The 12005-nt window shown below is 42.1% G+C and overlaps 1 protein-coding gene across 2 annotated transcripts; it reads right to left on the bottom strand.

Moving 5' to 3' along the window:
- Positions 1–3663: 3663 nt before the first annotated feature.
- On the bottom strand, positions 3664–10743 carry LOC122931930 (aquaporin-2-like). Of its 2 annotated transcripts, XM_044286020.1 has the most exons (4): positions 10318–10742; positions 9638–9802; positions 7773–7853; positions 3664–4188 (listed from the first exon to the last, which is right to left on the bottom strand). In XM_044286020.1, exons 1-4 carry the CDS (start codon positions 10684–10686, stop codon positions 3967–3969), a joined length of 837 nt encoding a protein of 278 aa, XP_044141955.1. In that variant the 5' UTR covers positions 10687–10742; the 3' UTR covers positions 3664–3966. The 2 variants fall into 2 exon arrangements, with proteins under 2 accessions (XP_044141955.1, XP_044141956.1); XM_044286021.1 differs by lacking the exon at positions 9638–9802 and having other exon boundaries at positions 10318–10743.
- Positions 10744–12005: the final 1262 nt, after the last annotated feature.

The raw sequence follows: 12005 nt of genomic DNA on the forward strand, positions 1-12005 counted from the left end.
CAACCAATAGGAAAGTTGCCTACCCCTTACTATATAAGAACCTCCCCAGCAGCCATTTTCTGCAGTTTTTTTTTTTTTTCAGTTCTGAGAGAGAGAGCAATGACATTGCTGTGCTTTCATCTGGATCCTATTCCTTATCCGATTACATTAGATAGTTAGATAGCTTATATATATAATACAGATAGTGGGAGATAATGTAGGTTAGATAGTGATATAGTGTATCTGATGTACAGTTGCAAGAAAAAATATGTGAACCCTTTGGAATGATATGGATTTCTGCACAAATTGGTCATAAAATGTGATCTGATCTTCATCTAAGTCACAACAATAGACAATCACAGTCTCCTTAAACTTATAACACACAAAGAATTAAAAGTTACCATGTCTTTATTGAACACACCATGTAAACATTCACAGTGCAGGTGGAAAAAGTATGTGAGCCCCTAGACTAATGACGTCTCTAAGAACTAATTGGAGTGAGGTGTCAGCCAGAGTCCAATCAATGAGATGTGATTGGAGCTGTTGCTTACAGCTTTCCTATTAAAAAAACACACCAGTTCTGGGTTTGCTTTTCACAAGAAGCATTGCCTGATGTGAATGATGCCTCGCACAAAAAAGCTCTCAGAAGACCTACGATTAAGAATTGTTGACTTGCATAAAGCTGGAAAGGGTTATACAAGTATCTCCAAAAGCCTTGCTGTTCATCAGTCCACGGTAAGACAAATTGTCTATAAAGGGAGAAAGTTCAGCACTGCTGCTACTCTCCATAGGAGTGGCCGTCCTGTAAAGATGACTGCGAGAGCACAGCGCAGACTGCTCAATGAGGTGAAGAAGAATCCTAGAGTGTCATCCCTGTTAACAAGAATGGATTTTACAGGAGGATAACACAGAGGAAGCCACTGCTGTCCAAAAAAAACTTTGTTTACTGTTTGCACGAGAGCACCTGGATGTTCCACAGCAGTACTGGCAAAATATTCTGTGGACAGATGAAACCAAAGTTGAGTTGTTTGGAAGAAACACATAACACTATGTGTGGAGAAAAAGAGGCACAGCACACCAACATCAAAACCTCATCCCAACTGTGAAGTATGGTGGCGGGGGCATCATGGTTTGGGGCTGCTTTGCTGCGTCAGGGCGTGGACGGATTGCTATCATCGAAAGAAAAATGAATTCCCAAGTTTATCAAGACATTTTGCAGGAGAACTTAAGGCCATCTGTCCACCAGCTGAAGCTCAACAGAAGATGGGTGTTGCAACAGGACAACGACCCAAAGCATAGAAGTAAATCAACAACAGAATGGCTTAAAAAGAAAATACACCTTCTGGAGTGGCCCAGTCAGAGTCCTGACCTCAACCCAATTGAGATGCTGTGGCATGACCTCAAGAAAGCGACTCACACCAGACATCCCAGGAATATTGCTGAACTGAAACAGTTCTGTAAAGAGGAATGGTCAAGAATTACTCCTGACCGTTGTGCGCGTCTGATCTGCAACTACAGGAAACATTTGGTTGAAGTTATTGCTGCCAAATGAGGTTCAACCAGTTATTAAATCCAAGGGTCCACATACTTTTTCCACCTACACTGTGAATGTGTACATGGTGTGTTCAATAAAAACATGGTAACATTTAATTCTTTGTGTGTTATTAGTTTAAGCAGACTGTGATTGTCTATTGTTGTGACTTAGATGAAGATCAGATCACATTTTATGACCAATTTGTGCAGAAATCCATATCATTCCAAAGGGTTCACATACTTTTTCTTGCAACTGTATCTGGGTGTTAGGTAGTGTGACAGGAATTACTGTTTCTCTGCTGTCCATACATACATGCTACAGACATAGTGCTGGGATGTCACAACAAAAATTAGTGCACCAATCAGTAATATCCGCTCAGACCTGATAAAATGTGAAGTTGCATGTATTGCACAAAAAATATGCGCATCATTAGTGGCGATTTGCGCAATCGCAAAAATAATGACTGGAGATCACGAATTCTAGAATTCACGAATTTATTGCAAATATTATGTGAAAAATTAGCGAGCCATATGTCTCTGAGCAGCATACATCGTGCGCACAGGAGCACACAGCATCATAGGTTACTATGATACTGTGTGCATCAGGCCGCCCACAGGGCTATTGTCCTGCACTCTTATGATCATATGAGTACAGGACAGGAGTCACGCAGGCGGCTCGATGTGCTCAGAATCATAGTAAACTATGATGCTGTGCGCTTCCGTGCGCACAATGTATGCCGCTCCGGGACATATGGCACGCTCACGGACCATATGTCTCGGAGGGCATACGGTCGTGTGCATGAGCCCTAATTGACAGTTCCAGGCAGTGTAAGCATGATCACATCTGGTCCTGTAGATAATAGTACAGAGGGTGCAGCAGTTGCAGAGAAAGCTGAGCCTCTAGAAGTAATGATAATGCCCCTGTTGCTCCTAGAGGCTCATCAATGCGGGCACATATGAACATGGGACCAACACAAATGTTTTCAGCTCACATGTAACAGGTCAGCCAGTTTCATAGGTACAAACCTGCTGACAGATGCCATTTAAAGGGAATATGGCATCTAAAAAATGTATATTTAAAAAAATACTGATATCTTGCAGTTTAAGGCTACTTTCACACTAGCGTTCGATCGGATCCGTTCTGAACGGATCCGATCATATTAATGCAGACGGAGGCTCCGTTCAGAACGGATCCGTCTGCATTAAATTGGCAAAAAAAAGCCAAGTGTGAAATTAGCCTGAGCGGATCCGTCCAGACTTTTACATTGAAAGTCAATGGGGGACGGATCCGCTTGAAGATTGAGCCATATTGTGGCATCTTCAAACGGATCCGTCCCCATTGACTTACATTGTAAGTCTGGACGGATCCGCACGCCTCCGCACGGCCAGGCGGACACCCGAACGCTGCAAGCAGCGTTCAGGTGTCCGCCTGCTGAGCGGAGCGGAGGCTGAACGCCGCCAGACTGATGCAGTCTGAGCGGATCCGCATCCATTCAGACTACATCAGGGCTGGACGGAAGCGTTCGGGTCCGCTCGTGAGCCCCTTCAAACGGAGCTCACGAGCGGACAGCCGAACGCTAGTGTGAAACTAGCCTTAGTCTGGCCACAGAGCCACATCAAAGGTTGGTATTTTCCTGTTCTGTAGAGATCACTTATCAGCAGTCGTCTCATTATCATCATAGGAAGGATTACAATAAAGAGGAACACCTATATACACAGTAGATAACACAGAATCCACCATTCACAACAGGTGCTGATCACAGCCTATATAGTCCTCCTTCCTTTACAGCAGGGATGCTCAACCTGCGGCCCTAGAGCTGTTGTAAAACTACAACTCCCACCATGCCCTTCTGTAGGCTGATAGCTGTAGGCTGTCTGGGAATGATGGGAGTTGTAGTTTTGCAACAGCTGGAGGGCTGCAGGTTGAGCATGCCTGCTTTGCAGTGACCTCTGCACACTGTGCACAAACCTCTCCCAAAGTAAATGAATGTCCAAAGGCTGCAGGTTTCTGATTCATGTGGCTGCTTTAAAGAATATCTCTGAATACCATTAACAGCAGCTCAAGTAAAATGTCTGCCCCATCATCATACAGAAATTATAATAAAAAAAATGTACTATCAGAAAATAAAAAGCAGTATAGACACAAGAAAATGTATCACTATCTGGTTTTAATTAGTAACACAAAATATGTCAGATACATTCCCTTTAAGGGACCGCTGTACTGTATGTGGTAGCGAGAATACAGAGAAAAATTATAGATTTGTACAATGATTTTTTTTTTTTACACTGACCAAACACTGGTTGTACATTATGTTTTCATGCCCTAAATGGTTATGTATTATACTGTATGCTAAATCCAACCAAACATACTTGTGACCAGATGCGGCACAAATCAGAGGTCCTTCACTCAAGCACTATGGCTGGTCACCTTAGGTCTTCTTCTCTGCAGTTTACTCAGACTTTTTCAGTCATCCCACTTCTTGGTATTGTCTGGGGTGAGTGTAACTCTACTGATTGTCTTCTACGTATATCCTTCTCTTCCCAGTCTTCTTCAGGCTCCAGCTCCCCTCGCAGGATCGCTATTCTTTCAGAGAAGGTCTTGGTGTTTGGAATCAGTATAAAGTTATACATCAGGGATCCTAATATGGCACCGAACATTGGTCCCAGCCAGAAGACCTGAGAATAATGTAGGTGATAGGTAAAAATGATAATTATTCATTGTCTCACTCTGTACCAAATGCAAATATATCACTTATCCAATTACATAGTTGCACAGGATAAAAAAAAGGCACAGGTCCATAAAGTTGATTTTTCCTGAACAATTATACCCCATTAATCAGTAGGTTATGGTAAATAATGCCCTCGAGGCCATTTGCTATTACCGTATTTTTCGCCGTATAAGACGCACCGGCCTATAAGACGCACCTAGGTTTTTGGGGAGGAAAATAAGAAAAAATATATTTTTAACCAAAAGGTGTGCTGTGTGTTTGGTGGGTTTGGTACTAATGGTGGTCTGTGTATGGCACTATTACTGGGGATCTGTGGATGACGAACACTGTTATGGGGGATCTGTGGATGACGAACACTGTTATGGGGGGGATCTGTGGATGACGGACACTGTTATGGGGGGATCTGTGGATGACGGACACTGTTATGGGGGGATCTGTGGATGACGGACACTGTTATGGGGGGATCTGTGGATGACGGACACTGTTATGGGGGGATCTGTGGATGACGGACACTGTTATGGGGGGGATCTGTGGATGACGGACACTGTTATGGGGGGATCTGTGGATGACGGACACTGTTATGGGGGGATCTGTGGCTTGCACTGTTACAGGGGGATCTGTGGCTTGCACTGTTACAGGGGGGGATCTGTGGATGGCACTGTTATACATGTGTCATCCACAGACCCTCCCAGCCCATAACTGTGCCATCCACAGATCCCCCGCCGCTCCAGTATACTAATATAATATGTCTTATTCAATTAATAGTTATTAAATATGCCCCTTTATTCCTAATAGTACCTTAAATCCTAACCGCTTCAGTACAATGGAGGCAGGCAGGCCGGGGGGCCGGCGCGTCACTCACTGACGTCACTTGCCTGCGCCGCCTGCTTCATTCATAAAGTAGGCGGCGCAGGCACGTGACATCAGGGAGTTACGCTGCCACCCACCCGGCCTGCATTGTACTGAAGCGCTTAGGATTTAAGGTACTATTAGGAATAAAGGGGCATATTTAATAACTATTAATTGAATAAGACATATTATATTAGTATACCGGAGCGGCGGGGCGGGGCTATAGTACAGTGACTGCACCGCCCCGCCGCTATTGCCGGCCCCCAGCTCCTCCACCCAGTCCCTCCCCGAGTCCCCACTTGCTCTTGCGATGTAAAACTGACTGCATTCGCCGTATAAGACGCATTTTGGGGGGAGAAAAAGTGCGTCTTATACGGCGAAAATAGGTAAGCACCCAGCCCTATGTAAATGCTTATCTGCCATTATTAACTCTCAGTGTGGGGCATTAAATAGTTTGACTACTCTAACTGTAAAGAATTATTTCCTGTATTGATGTCTAAACTGCCTCCTGTGCTATTTCTATTATTATTTTTTTGTATGGCACATGACTCGAGTCTTTTTGGAAATCCCTTAAAAGTGAATGGAGAGGATGGATAGTGAGAGACAGTGCTGTGATGTCACAAGTTCACAACAATACTTAGTGCACCAATCACTAATAAGTAGTCAGACCTGCTAAAGTGTGAAGTTGCACGTATTGTGCCTAAACCTTCGCATCATTGGTGCCGATTTCGCAATCGCGAACATATTGGAGCACTCTATCTGCATATAAAGCTATTGTAATGTTCTGCCGTGCCAATCATTTTCTCCAGTCTCAGGAAACTTCTAGCAGCTTGAAAAATGCAGCTTTAGTGACCCACGCCTGTATTTCGCACGCATTACACGAATATTGCATTGCCGATTTTTCACGATCAAGAAAATAATCTCGAATTCACGAATATTCTACTAAATATTTGCAAAATATTGTGAATTCGAATATTACCCCTGCCGCTCATCACTAGTCCTGAGGACAGGTAAATATTGAAAAGCACTAGCAAACAGCAATGAAACATTGCTAGACGCTATGGAATTCCCGCAAACCCCCTCACCTTGCAGTACCAGAGGTTGAAAACCACTGCTCTAATGCAGTGTTCCTCAACTCCAGTCCTCAGGGCAAGGGGTACATCCAGCCTTTCTGCTCCCTGAGGCGAAAACTGAAATGCCTCCTTATGTGCCAGTACAAAAAATTACCCCCATAGTGGCCCCTTATAATGTGTGCCAGTACAAAAATGCTCCTTTTTACAGCCGCAATGTCCTCATAGTGCTTTCTCCAGTTACAAAATAACGACCACCACCCCACTGTGGCCAAACAGCATGCTGCCAAATAAAAATAATAAATTCAAAATACTTACCTCCATTCTGCTGTCAGCGATGTAGTGTAAGGCATAGACCTCTTCTAGTCTGTGCCCTGAGCTCTATGCAGCCCGGCTCAGCCTCTGATAGGCTACAGGAACTAGGACTAAAGCCTATTGGAGGAAACAGTGGGCCAGGGAGACATTGCTCCAGTGAACCGTCGCGGCATTCAACTGTATTGTCGTCCTGGATACAGCGATGCAATTGAATATGCATGGCCCTTCGATTACACCCCTTTTGCCCCTACCTGGTGCTGTGTGAGGCAATTGCCTCACCTCGCCTCATTGGCAGTGCACCCCTGCTCAAGGCCCACCTGCTGGTCATGTTTTCAGGATTTCCTTATTATTGAGCAGGTGATATCATTAGTGTCAATGCATCAGGACTTACCGCAGGTAAGCATTCTGTGGGATATTCTCAAATCTTGGCCCTGAGGACTGAAGTTGAGGATATGCTTTGCAGCAGCCATCATGGGCCACAGGTAAAATACACTGTAGGGGGCTCATTGACTTCCATGGGAGAGTTTTCTAGGCATGATCTGTGCAAAGGTCATTGTACAGGGAATATGCAAGTTGTGATATCTCCTATTGTGAACAGTAGTCTTGTGTTATCTATACAGAGGTGGTATCAGCTATTGTAATCCTGTCTGTAATTATAATGAGATGACTGATTCTATAACTGAGATGACTGATATCTGACTATTATTTGGGTTAGTGGCCAGCATGAGAATTACAGAATTTTAGGGTTTTGGGAGTCATTTTTCAAATTGGCATAAAGTATAACTGGCCTAGTTGCCCATAGCAACCAATTAGATTCCTCCTTTCCATTTTCCAAAGATGAAAATGAAAGGTAAATCTGATTGGTTGCTATGAGAAATGAAGCCAGTTCCACGTTACACCAGTTTGATAAATGATCCCCTTTGTTTTTAAATATACATAGTGACATGAAAAATTGAGAAAGTCACCAAAAATTCTAAAGAAAATGTAACATAAAAATGTGAACATACATGAACCACCATGAACAAACATAAAAGGGCAATTCACATTAAAATGCAAGCAATGCTTTTTGGATAGACATGGGAATATATCACTGGTAAAACAGCATTAATCCAGAAGATTTTATACAGTCATACAAAAGTATAATACATTTACCTAGTGATTACAAAATTACTAACCTAATAATTATGCCAGCAATTTGGATAAACAACCCAACCCATCTCACATGTACATCATCATGGCATGGAATCCACAAAACACCTTTGGTCACACACTGAAAAAGTCAAAAGGGCAAACTTACCCAATGAGCATCGAAAATCCCTGTCACTACTGCTGGTGCAAAGGATCTTGCTGGGTTCATGGAGCATCCTGTGTAGTAGATCTTAAAAAAATTATGTTGATAAAAATAGTGCCAAGTACAAAATTCCTGACTGAGCAAAAATATCAAAAACAGACCAATAGTAGGTATAAAGCCTTAGGCTACTTTCACACTGGAGTTTTGGCTTTCCGTTTGTGAGATCCGTTCAGGTTCCTCAAAAGCGGTCCAAAACGGATCAGTTTTGCCCTAATGCATTCTGAATGGAAAAGGATCCGCTCAGAATGCCTCAGTTTGCCTCCGATCAGTCACCATTCCGCTCTGGAGGCGGACACCAAAACACTGCCTGTAGCGTTTTGCTGTCCGGCTGACGAAGCGGAGCCTGGAACACAATGTAAGTCAATGGGGATGGATCAGTTTTCTCGGACACAATCTAGCACAATAGAAAACGGATACGTTCCCCAATGACTTTCAATGGAGTTCAAGACAGATCTGTCATGGCTATAGAAGACATAATACAACTGGATCCATTCATAACGGATGCATGCGGTTGTATTATGGTAACGGTAGCATTTTTGCAGATCCATGACGGATCCCCAAAAAACTGTAAATGTGAAAGTAGCCTCATATAAAAATGTACCAATTCAAACATTTTCAATCTATGTTTTTGTCCTTTTTAGCTTTCAGTGAAGGCAAAGATCTGTTTTTGCACAAAAATACTTGTTTTTTCTAGCTTGCCTCTTGACTTGTTTTAAGATTGAAGAATAACATGATTTTGATTAAACATGCTTGCGGACCTTTTTCTTTATATGAGGTTATGATTTCTAATATAAATTTTTTTGAACTTTTGAAATGAATTCCACTCTATCACACTTTGGTTCACTTTTTGACTTAAATCAACCAGATATATCCAAAGCCAGGTCTAGAATTATTAGAATATATTATTATGTATTATCATTGGCCATGACAAAGTTATGTGCACAGTGAAAAATAAAGTTCACATGGTAAAGTTTCAACACCTTGTCATATGTAAGAAACAAACAGAATAGATTCCAGTAGTGTGGAAATTGTGTGTTGCTTTGACTTTTTCTTCACCTTACCGTATCTATGCTATTCAGATAACTAAATACAGCAAATATAATCCATACATCCTATCCAAAGTCTCTCCTCACTAACACCTGTTCCAACATTCTGCCCTGTTAAATTATTTGTAGCTAGACAACCCTGAGGGTTCTGAGCTATAGATATCAGATGTGTCCTTCCTTATCTTTTTATGGGCACAAGATATTTAGAAATTTTGTTTTTTAAGGCTAGTTATTTCATGCCATTCATCTCTGGACATCTCGAGTCGACCATAAGTCAGGGCACATCTGGAAACATGCTGGAAACTATCAAATGAACTCAAACTAAGACAGTGAGACCAAAAATATCCTGTTCTGAATATTCTTACACTTCAATTCAAAGGATGGAGTGTCCAGGACCTCATGATCCACAACCTTCTCTCTCATATTTCTCCTGCCCTTGTGGCCTTCTTTTCTTTTGCTGTCTTTCATAAACTGTATATACTTTTGGATCATTAGTAAATAGAAACATAATTTAAAGGTATAGAGATAGTGGACAATACCATCTCTAATCATTCTATAGTTGACTTGTCACAGCCACTTGATAAGGGACCCCTCAAAAGAGAGGTGAGGAGCATAAGAAATAAGAATTTCGTTTTCGATGTAGATGTGTGATGATACTTCTTTCTCCAAATTTTACACATCTCCCAAACAAACAAAAAAACATTTTCTGTTATCTACAGTATATCAATTTTGCAAGGCATCTTGTGTACAAGCTCTGATACCTACACCAAGGAGGTGTCCAAGTGTCACTGACAATCCAATAGACAAAGCTGGTGAACCCACATTATCTGTCCTTCGATCGTCAATAGATGCAAATATACATAAGATTAGCTGAAGTGTTAGAAAAAGCTCAACAACAAAAGCTTTTCCAGCATCTGTGTTGTTAAATAACTAGAAAAAAAAGAAGATTAATATACACATATTACCTTCAAAGCAAAGGAGCAATTGAACATGATTTAATGATGTATGACTGTGTACAACCCTTGTGTCTACAAAACTAATAGTCTCAATAAAGATAACTCTAGACTGGCTAAAGCCAAGGATCCAGGAAGCCAATTACCCTATAATTTAACATGATTATGTAAAACTAATTGTTTTATCATTTATAAAACAAGACGTGAAGGAGAATGTGGAAGACCAAAAAGAGCATAGATGGACACCACAATCATTCACAAAAAGTAGCATCACTCTACTAAGCATAATTTGCCATCTATCATATATAAATATAGCTGGGCTTATCAAATGGTGTTTTCAACATTCAATGTGTTATTAATAAGTGTTATAGTCATAATAATTATCAGTTCTCATGGTGGCCTATGGTAATGATTATGTTTTTGGTGGTGCAACAATGTCCCATGTGCTTATGTGTCCATCACCAAACAAAGACATACAGTGAAATGTCTTACCCCATTTACCGATAAGTTCCCTCTGACTTCAAAGGGAGTAAGCCCTTGAAGAATGGCTGCTCCAGACACAGCTCCCAGTAACTGAGCTCCCATATAAAAAACAGCTCTCAGGAATGAAATCTGGGAGCCCACCATGAATGCTAGAGTTACAGCTGGGTTGATGTGGGCACCACTTACATGACCAAAAGCCTGAACCAAAGTACCTATACCAAGGCCAAAAGCTAAGGCAACTTGCAGGACACTTGGTGGTGCTCCAGGCCAGTGTAAAGATGAGCCTAAACCAAACATAACAAATAAAAGGGTTCCAAAAAATTCCACAAAAACAGCCCTTGTAAAGGCTACAGAACGAAGCTCCCATAGTCTAATCATTTCATGAAAATTGTGAAGATTTGTGAAATTGTCTCATTCACTTCTAAAAAGGAACTGGATCCCTTAGTTTCACTTATATATAGTCCAATCAAAGATTAAAAAAAATAGAAGGAAGAGCCGTAGAGTTTCCTGTTAATTAGTAAACACAATTTGAAGTAAAAAAAATGAATCCCTGGTAATGTTCTTTGTCCTTTGCTTCTAGTCAGTTTGAGGGTAGATACTTATCAAACATCAGAAACGCTGCAATATGCATCGTTGAAGGCAGTTTCCTAATCAGTAATAAAGCTTGTTATTTCTGTTAGCTACTGCAAGCATAAAACTACAGTAATCAAAATCTATTAAAGGGCATCTGTCAGCAGATTTTTCCCTATGAAACTGTTACATGTGCACTTGGCAGCTGAAGGCATCTGTGTTGGTCCTATGTTGATATGTGCCGGTATTGCTGAGAAAAATTATGTTTAGTATATGCAAATAAGCCTCTAGGTCAGTGGTCAGCAACCTGCGGCTCTAGAGCCACATGCGGCTCTTTAGCCCCCTGATATTGGCTCTTCCAGGTGCGGGCTCACATGTACAGTGTGATAGCATTTTCGTTGCCCGTAGCAAAAATAGGTAGGAGGGTGACGACCAGGAAGCGGTGAAGGCTCTGTACTCACCGCTTCCTGGTCCTCGGTTGTAGGCTGTGCAGGGCTGCGCACAGTGTGAGGCGCTCTGTGACGTCACGCTGTGCACGCCAGTTCACAGCACAGCCAACAGCAGGAGGAACACAGAGCGCGGGTGGTGAGGAGCAGCGGCATCCAGGAGCCGGAGAGGTAAGTGCTTTTTTATTTTTTGAAACTTGGGGCTGATCTGAGGCAATGAGGTGATGAGAATCATAATGGGGGATATGAGAGGCATCATGGATGATGAGAGGCATCATGGATGATAATGGTGATGATGAGAGGCATCATGGTTGATAATGGGGATGATGAGAGGCCTGGGGCTCTTATCTGAGGTCTGATTGAGGGGGTCATTTACTTTGGGGTCTGAGCTGACATCTGATCTCAGGGAGGTCGTATTAACATTGAGGTTCTGCTTAAGTGCTTGAGGCATAAGGTCACTGACTTTTTGAATGTTCGTATTGCGCTTCAAACAATACCTTCATGGGAATAGGGGTTCTAAGTTAGTCTCCAACCTTATTAAGAACCAAAGAAATAAATCCTTTATTCAAGCCATCAAATCAGCCTCAGGCCCCCGACTTATTAATACTCCAGCGATAGCTCAGGAGTTTTGCTCCTTTTAATCAAATCTGTATAACCTCCCAATACCCCTCACCAGCCAGC

Source organism: Bufo gargarizans, chromosome 3, assembly GCF_014858855.1.
Source record: "Bufo gargarizans isolate SCDJY-AF-19 chromosome 3, ASM1485885v1, whole genome shotgun sequence".
NCBI lineage: Eukaryota > Metazoa > Chordata > Amphibia > Anura > Bufonidae > Bufo > Bufo gargarizans.

Excerpts from the sequence above, each read along its gene's own strand:
- LOC122931930 (XM_044286020.1), bottom strand. The coding sequence starts at position 10,686 with ATGATTAGACTATGGGAGCTTCGTTCTGTAGCCTTTACAAGGGCTGTT. Across the intron at positions 9,803-10,317 it reads GGAACTTATCGGTAAATGGG|TTATTTAACAACACAGATGC; the intron begins GTAAGACATTTC and ends TTTTTTTTCTAG. Across the intron at positions 4,189-7,772 it reads GGATTTTCGATGCTCATTGG|GTCTTCTGGCTGGGACCAAT; the intron begins GTAAGTTTGCCC and ends CATTATTCTCAG.